An 18,669-nucleotide genomic window follows, 5' to 3' on the forward strand; every position below is an offset into this window, starting at 1 on the left:
CTGTACTACGACCTATGTTCGAACGACGACGTCTTCCAGGCATGATCGTATAGTAATACCCACAAAGCAACAAATAACCCAATCGCAAAGCAAAAACAAAAGTCCGTTTTTCTAACCAAGTCAAATATATTTTTATCGACAATTCAGAAACCAAAGAACCAGAAACAATGAATATCTGAAAGAAAGCGCTGTGGTTGCTCCTCTGCGTTACCGTCTGCACAACCACACAATGACGAAATACACTATCTACTACAATAACATAAGCCCGAAGCTTATGAGAGCCCCCGGCCGGTTCCGCCGTAAACGCTATGTCCCTCGGCCGCCGCCGCGCGACATATTTTTTGATTCCGCGTAAGTTTATACGTTTGAAAACTTCTAAAGTATTGATCGAAATTGTATAGTGTAAAAGACAATTATAATCTACATTTAATGTCTTAGCTTCCAAACATGTTTATTTGGGTAAGGGTTAATGTTGTAAATTGTTAAAATCGCTTCGTAAATAAGCCATTATTTTTCGTAAAAAGTAAAGAACAAAAATGGCTATTGTGAGTTATCCCTAAGAAATAGACATATACCATCGCGGACTTTTTTGTTTACCTTATTAAGGTGTACAATACTGTAGTACATTATTTTGATCTATCTCGTAGGGTTTAGCCAGCGTTTGCAATATAAACGCAAAAAAATGAATTTATTTACGACATAACATTAGAAACCTCTAAAATTATCAGTGTTTCTCTACCATATTATGCATATGTTATACATATAAACCTTCCTATTGAAACACTCAATCTATTAAAAAAAACCGCATCAAAATCCGTTGGGTAGTTTTAAAGATCTAAGCATACATACACACATACATACAGACAGCGGAAAGCGACTTTGTTTTATACTATTTAGAGAAGAGATACAGTGTGTAACAAAAAAAAGTGATAATACTCTAGGGTGTGTACGTGTTCCTTGTAGAGAGTTCACTGTGAAAGTAGCAGCTCTGAAAGACGAAAAAAATTTTTCACTTTTGTATGGGCAAGGGTCCGAGCGTCACGAGTTTCCCCATACAAAAGTCAAAAAATTTTTTCGTCTTTCATCGCTGCTACTTTCACAGTGAACTCTCTACAAGGAACACGTACACACCCTAAAGTATTATCACTTATTTTTGTTACACCCTGTATAAAAACCTTACGTGAATACTTAATATATATAGGATTCTGTACCAACTGTCTTCATTTAAAGGCCTGTATTCACAGTGATTAGTGATAAATGCAGGTGATTAGTAATCAGGTGAGAGCAATACGTGTGGACAGCAACTGATTAGTGCAAGTTCGTTATTTTCTACTAATCACTATAATCACCTGCACTATTCACCTGCACTCGCACTAATCAAAGTAAATACAGGGCTTTGGAACGACTTCCTTATTAATTTTAGTTTAAATGTTTATGATTTTTGCTGCATTCCGTGGTCGTTGATTCAAAATATCGCACCTTTAGAGCCTGTCCAGATGAGACATTTTACGCGCGAGTGAGCGACTCGCGTATTTACGCGAGATACTTACTATCAGAGTCTCAGAGTAGGTATAATAATATTCGTGTATTTGATTGGAGCGTGATAACTTCGAGTCCATGTTTGTAGCGTAAAAACGCGCGTGAAACGCGGTATCTGGATTCTGGATGCAATAGAAATTGAAACACGCGTATGGATTTCGCGCGTAAAACACCTCATCTGGACCGGCACTTAAAGTAAAACCGTGACTAAACGAAATTATCAAATTTTAGAGGGGAGCAAATATTAAAAAAGAGTCACTGTTTTTTTTCTAAATAAAATCTGAGTTCAGGGTTTTTTAATATATTTAATGAGTTTATATGATATATCTCTGTTTATATTATGACATGCATTTAAAAAAGTTAAGTAATTATAATATTTACAGCTTTATTTATTTTGATTTACTTATATTTTTAAAGTAACACTTTACGACTAATTTTTTTGTTCATTATTGTACCTACGTGTGCAACTAATGTTACTAAACAAAAAACTGTTAAAACTTCATCATTTAACATAATAAGTTACGACAGTATCTTCAGCCTGCATTGTCCTGCAAACTTGGAAATAACATGTTTCCAACGCGGGAATCGAACCCACGACCTCCGAGTCAAGAGCCGCGCTCTATATTTAATACCACTAGACCACGGAGGCGTTACAACGTGCCACGTTACTACACCGTTGACGACGTCGTGACTTGGAGATGTGGACAGGCCCTTACAATTCCTGAAACAAAATTATATTCATTTACTTTCCTGTCAGAGACGAAACAAGCGAACTTTTTATTGATTTAACCACCCACATCAATAAAAAATAACCTGTCGGCTGTCAGGCAAGAGTCTCACGTGCCTTGTATGAATACCTTGCACTGCCAGGCACATAATATCTACTACTACCCCATGCTCCAAGTTACTGTTGATAAATGTGATGACGTGACCTAAATACGTGGTACGTTTTACGTGGGAGAGCCATGCTTCTGCACGAATGGGCTGGCTCGACCGGAGAAATACCACGTTCTCACAGAAAACCGGCGTGAAACAGCGCTTGCGCTGTGTTTCGCCGAGTGAGTGAGTTTACCGGAGGCCCAATCCCCAACCCTATTCCCTTCCCTTCCCTACCCTCCCCTATTCCCTTCCCTTCCTTACCCTCCCATATTACCCTATTTCCCCTATAAAGGCCGGCAACGCACTTGCAGCTCTTCTGATGCTGCGAGTGTCCATGGGCGATGGAAGTTGCTTTCCATCAGGTGACCCGTTTGCTCGTTTGCCCCCTAATTTCATAAAAAAAAGTTTATAATAATATTCTCTTTGACCGGAAGATCCGCCGCCGTGTCCGCCCTAGAAAAAGATGGCGCAATGAGCTGGAATACCAGCCAGTCTGGCCAGCGGTGAGTGGTGACACATAGGCTAGAAATATTTTTTTTATAACAGTGCCGGTTTAAGCACTACCAGCACCCTGGGCGAAAATTCTTCGGAGCCTAGAGTGCTGGTAGTGCCCCTTTTGTTTGCCTTCGCTTCTTTTATCCGGCGCCCTGGGCGGCCGGCTTGTGTCGCCAATCAGGAATTTTATTTTCCCTCTTTTTGAACTATAGTCGGGGCATTTTTAGGCCTATTTGACATCTGTCAGATTAATCTCCATAGTGAAGTGAGCTGCTTATACACATCAACCAAAACGAATAAATCGATAGGTACGGACTTGATATAAAATATTTGAATTTTATAAGTTATTTGTAAAACCAAATACGAATTCCTAAACTTTTGTAAATTCAAGGAGCAAAATAAGACAAGTAGGTACATAATTTACAAGAAAAATTGCATTTATTCACTTGAATTATTATAAAAACTGTTAAATTTAGTATTATCATTATTCATTTCACATAAATAATATGTGTTACTTTTCACAACGTGGTTATTAATTTATGGGGATCATTTGGTCGCTGTTAAGCATTAGTGTCTTAACCCACATTTTTTTGTCGTTAAATTTTGAATGCAATCTTATTCTAAATCATCTAAAGAACATAACTGCATTCATAACTCAATACACAATTTTTATGAGGGTTAGTACACGAATGCTTAACAGCGTCCATTTATGGGGATCATTTATGGGAAAAAACCGTTTGAAATTACGTATAAAATCTTAGGATTTTGAAATAATATTGTTCATATTCTATACCTCCCACAGGGATGGCATTATCAGGCTCCTATTTATGATCATACAAGGAACCACGGGCGTATATATAGCTTTGATAAGGGTGGGGGTCCCTAACGTAAAAAAGCGGCCAAGTGCTAGTTGGAATCGCGCATGAAGGGTTCCGCAGCAGCAAATAGGCAACGTGTTTACTGTTTAGTGTTTATTATTGTCGAAATTGGACAAGTAAGATGGATAGTAATGGGGGGGGTCCGGACCCCCAGGACACCCCCCTTATATACGCCCATGCAGAGAACTGTTAAAAAAAGTTTCAGGGTGATACAAATATTTTGGCGAAAAAAAAATACACCTTTGCAGTGGTATGACGGCCATTGGGACCTGTCGGAAAAGTATGGCAAGGTGTTAGGTGATTTTCGAGAATGGCTGTGTGGTGTCACATGTGTCATTGACTTAAAGACAGAGTTGCCAAACTTAAAAATCAACTTAATTAAGTACCAAATTAAAAAGCAGAAAATATCGTTTTTGATACAATTTCGATATTGGATATTTGATATCGATATATCGTAACAAAATATATCGCCCAAAAATATCGATATATCAAATTGAAAATATCGATATTTTTTTTTGTGCTGTGTTTGACGTAGACTCGATCGCACAAAAAGTCTGTCGTCTGCGATCTCCCTATTACTGACTTCGATGTCTGTCTGTCTGTCTCCAGGCTAGCTATAGCTAGACTTCTGAAATGTTCACAGACTGTGTATATCTATTCCCGCTATAACAAAAAATACTTAAAACAAAATAAATTAAATATTTAAGGGAGCCCCAAAATAAACGTGATTTTTTGCTATTTTTTGCTTGATATCAATAATGGCAAAGGTAGGCACTTGAAAATATGTTCACAAAATACTCAGTTGTATACATACTTTAATAATAATAATAATTGATGGTAAAATTAAAATAAACTGTAAACCCTTCGTGAGCGAGTACAATTCGTATTTGTCCAATTTTTTGGTAATTTTTGCCCGATATCAATAATGGCAACTTAAATAATAATTAATGAACTTAAAATAATTAAATAGTTTTATTAAAATCAAGGAGGCTCCTATATAAAAAAAAAACCATATTTGCCTATTTTTTCTCTATGTACAATAATACATAGAGACAAAACAGGCAAAAATGATTTTTTATATAATATAAAAAAAATCATTTTTGATATCAATATAATATATAATATAACAGTACGCTCAGTTACTTTATCGATATCCTCGACAAATATCAACCGAGTGTCCCATCACTATAGACCGCCATGTTTAGTTCTTGGCAATATGGCGCCGGTCACACTTTTTTGTGGTTATGTCACTTCCATCTGTTTCCTGATTCATTGGTTTGGGCTGGCAGTGCGAGCGCTATGACCATCATTTTCCTTTTTGCCTTTACGTAATTATACCCCTGTAAAACCGCCATACTGGTACAAATGACCAATAATTTTGTGTCAGTATCTCCAGGCCTTCGCTTTCGATTTTTAGAGTAACATCCTCAGATTAAGGATATAGGTATCTCCATGGCAACATCCCTACAGTTCGACAAGGCTTTAATTGAATGTGTCAATGTCAGTCAATGTGCGCTGCTGGTAAAGGAGAACTGTCAAAAATGACGTTTTTGTATGAAAGAAGCGTTATTTCCTTTTCTCGCCACGTTCATAAACAGCCTTGTCGAACTCTAGAGTTTAAAAAGAAAAAAGGTCAGCTGACGTAACATTGTAACGACGTACAATAATTATTAAAATCAGAATTTGTTTATTACGTTTAGAATTGTTTATCAGTAATTTAGCAAATCGTTAAATAATTCGTATCGGTCATATTTACAATAAATATGTAATTGTAATTGAAAAGAGTTAATCAATTATTGTGCAGGTATAACAAAACGAAAATATTTATTTTTTATGCAAGTCGCTGCAAGGTTACATTGTGCAATTATTTTGATGAACTGTCAAATGTAACCTATAATGCCCCGACTATTTAATAGACCTTGACGTTGGTGGTTTGCTATATTTTACAAAGTATATCTAGGACATAAAGTTAATATACCTAGCGGAATTATAGAGAAACTATCTCGAGCTGTGAAACGAAACCAAAATTGGTTTTCATCTGTGTGAAAAATATGTGTACGTATACACTTACACAAGCATGATTGAACTGAATTCTATAAGATTAAATTGTTAACGTGCGGCACGTGCCGACTGGACGTCAAAAAAAGAGTGCTGCTGTCATGTATCACACGTCTCTTTTTACCACGCAGTGTTACTGATAGTGGTATACTTGCTCAGGCCTTTGTTTCTCTATTCCGCTAGGTATATTAACTTTATGATCTAGGAGTTTTGCTGGGAATACGAAAGAGTGACGTTGTGTTTTTGTATTATTTTCCTAAAATTTGTTGTATTTCAGTTTTTAATGTGTAATATTGGTAGAATATTAACCATTAAATATTCGATGTCGTGCACAAGTGTGGGCAAGTGATACAACTTCAAGAAACGTGCCATTTTGTGTTCCCTCCAAAACTTCATCGAAAGTTTTAGTAAAGGGTCTACCACCTTACTAAAACAACTGACTTGACTCGTTGACTTTACTGACTACTTTTTTAGACTTTTACTAGACTTTCGACTTGACGAAAAATATTTTTCCCGCCATATTTTACTTGACAATGGCCATGGTTAAAAAGCCAAGCGCCATATTATAAAAAAAATCTGTCAAAATGTGTATGACATTCATTTGACATTGACATTTGACAATTGACGTAGACATTGACAAACGACAGATAACATCATTAATCACTTGTAAATTCAGAATTCTGCTAAACTGAAGTCTGAACACCGCTAAAATTAATAAAATATGAACATTAATATACAGCTAAATTAATATAATATTTAATTGTGCCTATTACTAATAACAAAAATCATCATGTTCGCTAAACCTTACAAGTTGAAGTCAAATAATACTTTAAAAAATTCTGAAAAGTATGGTTACATTTTTCAACATTTTCGCAGTTTATTTTTTATTTATATATTAAATGAACTTATTTTCATACAGGAAACATCTTGCACAACGCATTCAAACATGCTTTCCTGGCACATCAGACGAAAAAGTCAAAGAAATAGTTTCTGTAAAATCGAACACAAGCTGCATGAAATTGATTCTACATTCTGGCGATACAGTAGGCGTGTACGTTGTAGATGGAACGCCTATGATCATTGAACTTGAGGATAGACTTGTGCCAACAGTATGTGCCATGTGGAAAGTACCAGACTTGGTGCCAACTATTGCCATTCATACACCAGTGTTGAGTAAGGTAAACCTTGTACTATGTATATACTTTTATATTATGTGGAAGATATTAAAACAAGATTAAAACTTTTTATCAATTGTGACTTTACTATATATACTATTTTATATACTATTTTTCAGATTCAAGGAGGAGCTCCTTTATATGCACCAGGGGTAGTTTCAGATTCTCTCAAAGGCAAGCGTTTTAACAGGGGTGCTATACTAGCGGTGTGCACAGGTGACAATTATGCAGCAGGCCTTGTTGGTAAAGCAGCTGTATCTTCCACTGATTTGGCTAGACTGCCCATGTAAGTTTGAATTTCACTATTTGTATAAAATACCAGGACCTGTTTTACCATTAAATAAATGTTTTAATTTTTTTTAATGTTTTGTAATTAATAAACAAATTTTGTAATTTACTTCATTTAAAACATTTTTAAATAAAATTCCAGGGGTGTGTGTTTAGAAACAATTCATGTTTTTGGGGATATGCTATGTAAGGATGTTAAATTTAATAAACTGGAGAGACCAAAGCTCGCTCCACCCATATTCTCAGATGATACCAATATTATGACAGAAAATCTAGCTCAGGTAAATAAAAAGTAATCAAAGTTTTTCTTTAATGTAATTTTAATAATAGTAAAATAATAAAAGCCGAATAGTTGCGCTCTTTGCCGACTTGTCGCCGACTACGAAAGTGGCCGGATAGTCGTCTTTACCGACTAGTCGGCACATCTCTAATAAAAATCATTCAAAATAGTAAAAAAAATTACATTAAAAATATTACCTTTAATCTTTCTCATGTAGTTGAATATACAACCTATCAAAGAGGAATGGCCAAGTTTAGTGAAAGAAAACCCCGCAGTACCTGTAGTTAACGAGCCCCAGATTATTGATGACCAGAAATCTCAGAAGGATGAAAAGGAAAAGAATGATGTAGACAAAGATATGGATCACAATGAAACTTTTGCAACTGGTAAGATTTTAGCTATTGTAATCTAATAAATGTTGTTACTAGCATATTTCATTGTAAGAAAGCAAGTTGCCACTTGCCAGCATACAAATTACAAACTATCTCTATGTCTTTTTTATCTTGAAGAATGTCTTTTTTATCTTAATTGCTTTATCTTAAAGAAATCAGTGATTTAAGTGTGAAAAGAAAAATATAGACCCTCTCCTATAAAATATCTTCTGTTGTTTCTGCTTTGTATTTTATAAAAAATCGTTTCAGAATGCTCTGACAATGAAGATGATGGTATACCTAGTGACATGGATGGACTTCTGAGATGGTGCCTACTCTCTTTCCTTAAGCATCAAGCCACAAAAGTTGAACTGCCTCTCAAGACTAACTTGTTTTATAAGTATGTTTATATCTTTGTTCCACTACTAGATGTCTAATAGAAATATTATAAAAACTTTCTTAGAAAAAAATGTTGATCTACACTGTGTATATTATAAGGGTGCTTTCACAAAAATAGGGCAACTTTTGAAGGTATTTTGTCTTCATCATATTTAATTTGTTATTGAATTCCCTCTTAGTGTACATGATAGGTGATCAATTAATTGTATCATAACTAAAAGGGCCAGTCACTTTATGCCTTATTTCAGGAAGTTAGTTAAAAGGAGTTTTGCTAATTTAGGCATCTAGGGACTGACAACTTTATACCCTTCATGTGCGAGTCTGACTCGCACTTAGCCGATTTTATATTATTTTAGGACTACTGGGTCGAAACTTCTTAATATAAAGAGTGGAATTGTGTCACTAAAGTATATATTTTTCAACATTTGGGTCAGACCAAAGCTGTTTGAAATTTGCTGTTCATGAATTTAAGCTTTTGATATATTTTCAATTATTGTTTTTCTTAAGACTATTATATTTTTTCAGTTGAGAAGGCTTAAATAATATATGTATTTCGTTATAGTACTGATGTTTTCATACTAAACGTCAGTCCGAGCGCCTTTAGAAGCTAGGGCCTGATGGTCTAGGGACTGATTATTTGGAATAAAATTGAACTTAAAATTTCTTTTGCAAATAACATTATGAAGTCTAATATGATATTGCGAACAATGCTGACGTATTACTTATAAATATTAATTAATTCATAAGAATTTAATATCAATAAACAACAAAATTACTTAGCTAGGGATTGAACAAGTGACTGGAATTACCACGTGGTGGCCCACGAACTTTCTTTTTGCCCTGATTTATAAAGTGACTGACGCAGAGCGAGTGTTATCAGAGAATAACTTCATGTAATACTCTAAAATTCACCAATAATACTCAACGTACATTCTAATGATGTTGCGAAATTTTAAAATTCGTAAGTGGCTAGGGCCTGACGAATATAGTTGAGGACACTAAACTCATTCGAGAAAAAATAATTATTGTTTATTTTAACTACAAAATACTCACATAATTAGCTGCGAGTACTTAAACATTTTAAAAAATATTAATAAAAATAAGTATAAACATAGTACTTTTTAAAATATGGATTCCTAAACACAACATTTCGGAGAACGGACGCGCCTAGGGCCTGACATTTGGGACATATAAAACAGATTTTAAATATATAATATAATGTTACTTTTAATATAATTTGGGGGATAAATTTAACACATTGTAAACTATTACTTAGCAATTGTGGTATTAAATAATTAATATTGATTTTAACTGAAATGTGCTGCGGAAACGAAGTTTCCCTATTTTTGTGAAACCACCCATAAACAAAAAATTATATATTATGAGGAGGACAAAACATAATACTTTGTATACCTATAACATCATTATACACGGAGGATTTCTTATAACATAGGGGGAAGGTTCTCAATGTAGGTTCTTCAACTTGGTCAATTATTCTTCTTTTAATATTATCTTGGTCTAGCTTGAGATAAGACATCTTTTTGATCAAAATACTCTTGATATGGCATAAATGTGATTATTATTCACCATTTCAGAAACTATTTAATGCCATTATGTCCTGAAAATCACACCCTCGATGTCAAAAAATCTAGTTATAAGAAGATGGGGAAATTCTTGGAAGCCATGCAAAGGGTAAGGGCAATTTAAAATAACACAGAAAATGTTTCTGCATAAATGTGTTTCCAAAAGGCAACACCTTTTTGAAAGAAATGTTGTTTAGTTTGGTCTGAAACATTACTGCCTAATAATCACTCATCATTAAAAAATAAAATTCTAATGAGTTCAGTAACATTGGAATCTATTCAAACTGAATACGCAAGCAAACATTAATATTTTTTTTTCCTGACATTCAAAATTCTCGTGTCGCCCAAAAGTGATGGTATTGAATTTGATTATTGAATTGCAAAATAATGTCATTAATATTTAAAACAAAAATGCTTTAAGGAAGGTCTGGTGGAGACGCGCGAGATAGAGAAAGGCGTGGACGCGCTCGTCAAACTAAACCCCGCCCACCCGCTCGTGCGTGCGCACCGCACTCCACGAACTGCGCCTGCGCCGACGACAGTCGCGCACGCGCCCGCCAGCCCGCCCGTCATTCGCGAGCTGTACTGCGTCACCGCTGCTGTCGCCGCCGCTTTGGCTCCGCACAGGTACTACTTCAAAGCTCAAGATATTATATCGACTGACTTAATATGAACATTCAACATCTATAGAAATAGCTTTCATATATTTTGAAGACGTGACATAACTAACATTTTATAGCATAAGGACAAATACTCATTTTTCCCTTATAATTTTAAATAAACCTTGTAACTTACCCACTTCATTATCTGGCTATACATAAAATCCAGTATTCTTTAATTCAAATCATTTTCCGGTCCTAAAGCCTTCATTTATGCAAAAAAAAAACAATTTTCTAACTGTTACTTATGTGGTTCTTCCACTCACGTCTTCATTTATGTTTTACGTTCAAGGATATGGAGGATATAGCATCTTCTTCATCAGAAGTCAACTACACAGCTAGTTCATTGAAAGATTGTGGGCTAATCTTTTGTTCTTCGTATTACCTAATCTAACCTATTACCTACCAATCCTACTGGATCTTCGTACTAGTCTAAACATCTTTATTTGTAACGAGCTTTTGCCCGCGGCTTCGCTCGCGTTAAGAAGTATTATTATATACAAACTTTCATCCCCTATTTTAACTCCTTGGAGGTGGAATTGATCAAAATCCTTTCTTAGCGGATGCCTACGTCATAATATCTACCTGCATGCCAAATTTCAGCCCGATCGGTCCAGTGGTTTGGGCTGTGCGTTGATAGGTGGTGACCATGTCAGTCGTCTACCATTTACTATCAAATCACTTACAACCGTAATTCGCATTGCAGGAAAGGGACAGCACTATCGGCGAGCGAGGTGCGTGCGACACTGGTGGAGTACGTGCGCGCGCGCGAGTTGACCGCACCCGAGCGGCGCGGCGCCGTCGTGTTGGACGATGCGCTGGCGCAGGCGGCCAACAAGCGGCCTCAGGTACAGTAAAATATTTTTTTCTTTATTTCTTTCGGTTCAATAAGCGTGTATGAAAAATTACTAAGTATTTACTATTGTCGAAAATAATTAGAAATATCGTTACACTGTCACATACTTGCTGTTGTTGGTTGTGAATGTTTTTACTTTGATATGTTTATTATTGTGGTAAATCTAGTGGAGGATCAATAATCACCATCAAATACTATGTTACACGCCCGAAATCATTCATTAAACCTACCTAAACCTGCTATGCCTGATGTATACTACAAGTATCATTATTTTTCTGCCTATCTTAGCATATTTAAGCAGCATTAGTCATGCACCAGTAAATCGTATAGAAAGACATAAATTTAATTGTATTTATTCTGACAAAAGTTTAATTGTATTATTATTATTGCTAATGTATTTTGTTTGTTTTTTTACATAATATGACATCTCATTACTTGTAATAATTATTCTGACATAATTCTAGTATTATTATTATTGCTAATTAGTTTTTACCGATGAACTGTAGTTATTCTGACAAAAAATTAATTGTAATGTTGTTTTTTTTTCTTAATTGCAATGAAATAAAATTAAATATTAGTTCTTCTTATTAATTGTAAGTTTGTTTTTATTAATTACATTAAATATTATAGTAAGTTAAGCATTTCTTATGACACACTTCTAGTAACTTATTTTTAATGTAAGGAGCAAATACCTCTAAAACAGTTGCATACGCCTGTAATTGACTATTGTGTTAGTTTAAAACAAAAATATATTAGTTTTTAAGTTATTAATGTTGTCACAATATGTTGTTGGTGTATCTTTAAATAAATAAATAAATAAATAAGACGATTTTAAGTTTTCTAAATTACCAGGAGGTGCTAAAATGGGAGGAAATTATGACGGGGGTGCTCGGCCGTATGACCCCCAGCACGGACATGGTGTTCTCTGACGGCACGCACAAACTCATCAAGTCCAAGCTCGAGCCCATCAAGATGCAAGTGGCCACACGCAGCGGGAATAAAAAGGTAGACAGAAGATAACCAATTTCAGTGGTACAGCACATAGAATTTTGTGCCTTGAGGCCTTGATGTATGATGTGCGAACACTTGCACATAGAAAAATGAACTAGATGTTACTCACAACTTAGATATACTTTAGAGCCCCTAGGCCTACGTATAAGGACACAGGATAGTTTTTAACCCAAAAAAATATACGGAACATTTTTTGGGATAAAAACTATCCAAGTGTGCTCTTTTGTGTAGGAGCTCAAAGTATGTTTAAACCAAATTTCATCAAAATCGGTTTAGCGATTTAGGTCACGCCTAGAGTGAAGAAGTAACAGACACGTTTATAATACATATTAGTTATTATTATATATAGCACTTCTGAATACAAAATCATCGTCTCCAACTCACAGGTGACGCTGGTATCGAACCTGGAGGCGTTTGGTTACAACCTGGTGGAGTTGGCGCAGGCGTGCCAGCACGGCGCAGCGGCGTCCTGCGGCGTCACGCGCAGTTCGGGCGCTAAGGCTGACCAGCTACTGTTGCAAGGCGACCAGGTAAGAACCTTAAGACCAGTAGGTCTACTACGAAACTGTTTTGAGACTCAAACAATCGGACGAGAATGCCGCGTCCTGCTCTAACAACGTCATTTCACGTTTGTTAGAGTAGGAGGTGGTATTCTCGTCTGATTGTTTGAGTCTCAAAACAGTTTCATGGTACAAGCCCTGGTTCATATTTTTCTATTTCAATTTTGTTGTAAAAGACAAATGAATGAACAAAATAATATGAAGTAAGTAAATGAGTGATTTTTAAATTTCTAGCAGCTGCCCACACGAAACCTAGTTTATATTTAGACCAGTTATTATTATAAATATAATGGTGTTAAGAGGAGACCACACCGCCCTTTTTTCCATACAAACGTTGTCCCCTGTTTCCCTGCGGTATAGGCTTGAGGTAAGGGAGACAGCTATAGATATTACACATACTTTTTTTTCATTTATCTAGCCCCTGGTGTATCCTCTTAAGTGCTTCTATTGACTGACTGTACACTGCACTAAATAGAGATTTGAGTCTGATAAACTCAATCTGTGAAATAATAATTTACAAAAGACAAATTCTAAATTGCTGACAAAAAGATGTTACATTTGATCATAAGGACAACAAACATTTGAAACATTACAATTGAAAAATATACAATAGTGTACTAAATAGTTGTAAATAGTTGTAAATATAAAAGATTTTTTAATTAATGTTTAATATTTATTGTTTCAGACTCACTTTATTGCAAAACTTTTAATAGAGAAGTATGGGCTGCCCAAGAAATTTTTGGAAGGTGCTGATAAAGCTCTCAACAAGAAGAAATAATGCATTAATATTTTTGTGATAATCCTTGTATGTACATAATTACATGTGTAAGGCAAATAAAAAAATAATTTTTATTGAATAAACTTTATTGTTACTCAATTTTATTTTATTACACTTTTAAAACACAGGAAATTAAACATTTGTAAAAAATTGTGGCATCTAAAATTTTAAATCTCATATTATATTGTAATTCATATTATTTCTAAATTATAAGCATGGCGAACAGGAAAACTTATAACTAAAATTAAAATATGTGATAAAGTTTATATAATAATAATATGTTCAAGCTCAAGAGATCATCTTTATTCTATTGCAATTATTTTACAATATAAGATATACTTTTGATTGTGTCATAAAATATGTACTACTATCGATTTAATTCTCTGGAAGACAAAGAGACTAAAATGTAATATGAAAAGGATGAAAAGATTCTATACACTCTTATAAACTAATAAAATTGTTAATATCTTAGACAATAATATAATAAAATTTTTAAAATCTAGGAGTTAAGGTGGGTTCATGTCCGTTATTTTCTTACATTCTATATTATAATCTTACAGAAAAAATCCAAAAGTATAGGATTAAACAGAAGTTATCAAGGTAAATCCACAACCAAACTTATAGCTAGTACCAATATTAAAAAATCTTAATTGCTATGCATGGCAACAAAGTAAGAAGTGTAAAATACATTACACTCGCATATAATTAACTTTATACTTTAGTAGAAGTAGATCTAAACTTAAAAGGAGTTTTGAATGGCAAAAGCGATTTTCGGGTTTTAGTTTTCTTGAATTCAGGTGGAGCTTTTGGTGTTTGAGCAAGGGCCTGTTTAGATGCTAGACTACCACCAGACTGATTAGAAATACCACTTGCTCTGCCTGAGTCAATGCTCCACTCACTAGGACAAGATGTCTTAGAAGTTTTAGATGTTAAACTTGATTTGGATGGAGTTTTTCTCATATTCTTCCTATTTGTTATATCTGTAAAAGCTTTACCTGATATCTTAGCTTGCTTTGAAGGTGATGAATGAGCCCAGTTTTTTGCACTTCTCTTTTCCGAATTTATTTTTTCTGTGTCTAAATACTTGAACTTATTAATATCTCTACAATCAGTACTTTTCGGAAGTGTTTTTTCTTCTACATTGTTTTCTAATTCATAAAATGTTAATGTAACACTATCATCACTTTCAGCAAATGGGTTTGTAGAAGTAAAGTGAACTTTCTTAGTACTAGTCTCAGGAAAAATATTTCTTCTGGGCATGTTGTCTTTTGTAAACTTTGTAGCAGTTATAATCATGCTGCTGTCACCGGTATCTGCAGATAGGGAGCTGTCCAAGTCCTCGTAAGCATAGCTCTTCCTTCTGCCTTTAGGTCTTACTGAGCTTGATTTTCTCTGCCTCCTTCTTGACACCCAATTATTTTGAACTTCACTCGCTCGGGTTATAACTTCTGGCAAAGTTATTCCATTGCTACTGAAACACTCTTCTTCTAGAGAGTCATTATGAGGAACCAACTTTGTAGTCGGACTGTTTACAATTTCCTTTGCAATGAGCTCCCTTTCTCGTTGATTCAGTGACTCCTCTCTTTGTCTAAGAGCAATCATGCGAGCCATCCACTGGTGACTCAGTGTTTCCTCAGAAATTTGCTTAGGACCCTCATAATGGCACAGAGCTTGAGATATTGGTTTCCTACTTCTAGGCACAAATCCTGGCAATTCTAAGGCCAATGCAGCAATAGTCGGTGATAAAGAATTTCTCTCTGATTTTGATTCTTCAATGTCCTCTTCATATGCCTTCTTGGAGATAACATTGCAGTAAATAGGACTATCAAATATGCTCAACCTAGGCATAGGCTCAATTCTATTACATAGCTCTACTGCTTTCTCAGAGTCACATTTGTTGGCTTCAAAGCTTGAGTCTTTGTAGTCTGCGGACAACAGAATGTCAGAAAATGATGTAGGCCTTGAGTTTCCATCTGTATTGGCTAGCACTGTAGGATGATAAATAATCACGTCGGACTTGATGCCAATATTCTTCTCATCCCTCAAAAAACTGATGACATCCACAAGATCGGTACTGTATCTGAATTGCTTTATTTTATCGTCGCAGGCGCCTGGTAGGTAGCAGATCGTGTGCAGGAGTGCTCCCAACTGATGCATGAGACTTTCCGCACCATTTTCTTCCAAACACAGCTCGAAACCATTTATGCGCACGTCACAGTCATGATCGACGAATATACTTTCGGCTCTTAGGCATTTTCTTAAAGCTATGAAATTGTTGTTCTCCACAATTTTACAAGCTCGCGCTACGTTCAGTAAAAGGTACCAAATGAAATTTTCGTTGAAATACTTATCGGTAGACTTGCAGACGGTTATTAGGTCCTGTACACTTTGCCATGATATGTACTCCAGAACAACATACAGAGTCTTCGTAGGGTCGTGAAGGATTGTGTCGAAGTATCTCAGGAAACTTCCAGGCAGAAGTTTACTTATCGTTTTCACTTCATTTACAGCGTTTTGAATTTTTTCATCAGAATACGCGGAACAATTAAACGCCTTCCACGCAAATATGTTGTTAGTGACCTTGTGTCTTACTTTATAGAACGTACCACCAGAGAAAACGTCAAGAACTTGATATTCCTTTAGTTTTTCGGACATTTTACGAAATATTGAATATGTTTTGTAATATATTTTTTACATTTTTACGAAAACAAAGCACGCGAACTTTTAAATGAAACGGCAGTTAAAGTCATAGTGATGTATCATATTCGATAGACGACATCTGTTCATCGAACACAACAATCGATGTTAGAGTACTTTTAAATCGATTTAAAAAATAATACCTAATACATAATTATTAAAAATTTAAAAAACCTGTAAAAGTTATAGGTTTTGTACAAACAAATATACTATATTATGTGCCCATGTTTAAAACTTATATTAAATAATATGTCATGAATCTTGATAAGAATCTGATAGCAAATTTGAATGGCAGATTTTCAAAAAATGTCCTTGATCATTGGATTTATTTGCATGTTTCACACAGAATCAGTCGCTATAAGGAAAAACAAAATATTATTTTGTGTTACAAGGCTTTAAATGAACGTAAACGTGGCGCTGCTGGTAAAGGAGAACTGTCAAAAATTGCGTTTTTGTATGATGGCAGCGTTAGAGCGACCGCAGAATTACAATTTCAAGTTGACCGACTAAATCGTATAGTATACTGCTATGGCGGCTTATGAGAGCTCCATTGCATCCAACTAAAAGTTGTACAATTTAGTTGGATGCAATGTGCGATCTCTCATAAGCCGCCATAGTTAATAGTCATACTATACGATTTAGTCGGTCAACTTGAAATTGTAAGTCTGCGAGGACCCTTAGTTCATATTTTCGCCACGTTCATTTAAAGCACAGAATACAAATTACTCACGGAGATTTAAAGCCTTATCGAGCTCCCATTTTGCGAATTAAAAAAATGAATCATATTATGATTCATAATATGATCCTCCAAAGCGACTATTTTAATTTTTAACCCCGCTGTTCCAATTACCCAGGTATTGCATAATATAGAGTCAATTTCTTTTCCCACTTTTTGCCATCAGATCCTGGTATACCTATAATACGTCTTTTACGACTCAGGCACGTATTCCGCTCATGCATCGCTCCGTTTCTTGACTTACGTCTTACTCAATACTCAATAGATTCTTCTACGACCCCCGCTGATGGCGAATTTAAGAGTAAATGTTTTTTTAACCGCCATGCTTAATAACTAATTCCATAATATATACTTCTCCATTCATTTATCCATTTTCATTGTCATTTTACTAGACTTCTCCAAAATAAACCAAGGCCGATATAAATGGTCAGTACTCAAGATGCATCTCGGTCTCGGGATTGGTTGGCTGTCAAAATTTGGACCAATCACAGAGCCGAACCGCGTCTTGAGACCGGGTCGCATCAGTACTGACTATTTATACCGGCCCTAGTTTGTCTAATGCCGGCTCTTGATATAGGCGAACGCGTTGGCCAACGCGTCTGCAGACGCGTTGGCAGTGCGCTTGCAACGGCGTTTGTGAGTAATCCACACATAGGAAGGTCGTTCAGTATGCTTTGGATCGCGCCAATGTGCGGACGGATTCAAAATGGATGTTTAGTCGCTAACAGCTGCAGCTGTTTATTTATTCACAGCTTATAATTACTTTGTAAATGTGGACAAGAAAAAGTTTTTAAAGAGTATTCTGGAAATAAATAAATAAAAGGCGAGAAAACGTAACAAACAAAGAAATAAACTCACTTTTACATAATATTTTATAATATTAAAATAATATAAGTAATTATTTTATTACCTACTTATTATTTATTAAATTATTACATACAAAAATTATTACTTATTATAATAATTATCATAATTATAACTCCGGGCAAACTGATCGCGCGGCCTATGTGTGGATGGAGCGCGAAGCTTGCGACAAATGTCCTTTGATCTTTTGCCGACATTTCCGACCCGCGCGGCAAGCTCGCAGATGCGTCGGCCAACGTCTAAATACCTACGGCCAACGCGCGAACGCCCGTTCTACACATTGGGCCAACGCGTCTGCAGACGCGTTGGCCAACGCGTTCGCCTATATCAAGAGCCGGCATAACGCAGAGTCCCAAAAGCGCCATCTAGTGTTCAGTAGATCCGACTTTTTTTTTAAATCTAAAATGTTCACTTTCTTTCCGGTGCCATAAATATTTTAAGTAATTATGTATAACTTTGGTATAAGGCTGCGTTTCCACCAGAAATGTGTTTTTAAGATCCAATAGCATCGCCGCGCTGAGCGGTGTCATGGCAAGCTCACGTCAATGAAGCGATTCTATTGG

The 18,669-nt window shown here is 35.5% G+C and overlaps 2 protein-coding genes across 2 annotated transcripts; one reads left to right on the plus strand and one right to left on the minus strand.

The window, feature by feature from the left end:
* The first annotated feature begins 6,543 nt into the window (after positions 1-6,543).
* Positions 6,544-13,908, plus strand: LOC121726439 (eukaryotic translation initiation factor 2D). The gene is made up of 12 exons (XM_042113816.1): positions 6,544-6,695; positions 6,769-7,027; positions 7,144-7,310; positions 7,455-7,593; positions 7,810-7,978; positions 8,234-8,363; positions 9,958-10,054; positions 10,367-10,572; positions 11,311-11,452; positions 12,313-12,465; positions 12,858-13,001; positions 13,717-13,908. The coding sequence occupies exons 1-12, from the start codon at positions 6,640-6,642 to the stop codon at positions 13,807-13,809; spliced, it is 1,755 nt and encodes a 584-aa protein (XP_041969750.1). The 5' UTR covers positions 6,544-6,639; the 3' UTR covers positions 13,810-13,908.
* Positions 13,909-14,167: 259 nt separating this feature from the next.
* On the minus strand, positions 14,168-16,537 carry LOC121726435. The gene has a single exon (XM_042113811.1). The coding sequence runs from the start codon at positions 16,462-16,464 to the stop codon at positions 14,521-14,523; it is 1,944 nt and encodes a 647-aa protein (XP_041969745.1). The 5' UTR covers positions 16,465-16,537; the 3' UTR covers positions 14,168-14,520.
* Positions 16,538-18,669: the final 2,132 nt, after the last annotated feature.

Source organism: Aricia agestis, chromosome 4 (assembly GCF_905147365.1).
Source record: "Aricia agestis chromosome 4, ilAriAges1.1, whole genome shotgun sequence".
NCBI classification, from domain to species: domain Eukaryota; kingdom Metazoa; phylum Arthropoda; class Insecta; order Lepidoptera; family Lycaenidae; genus Aricia; species Aricia agestis.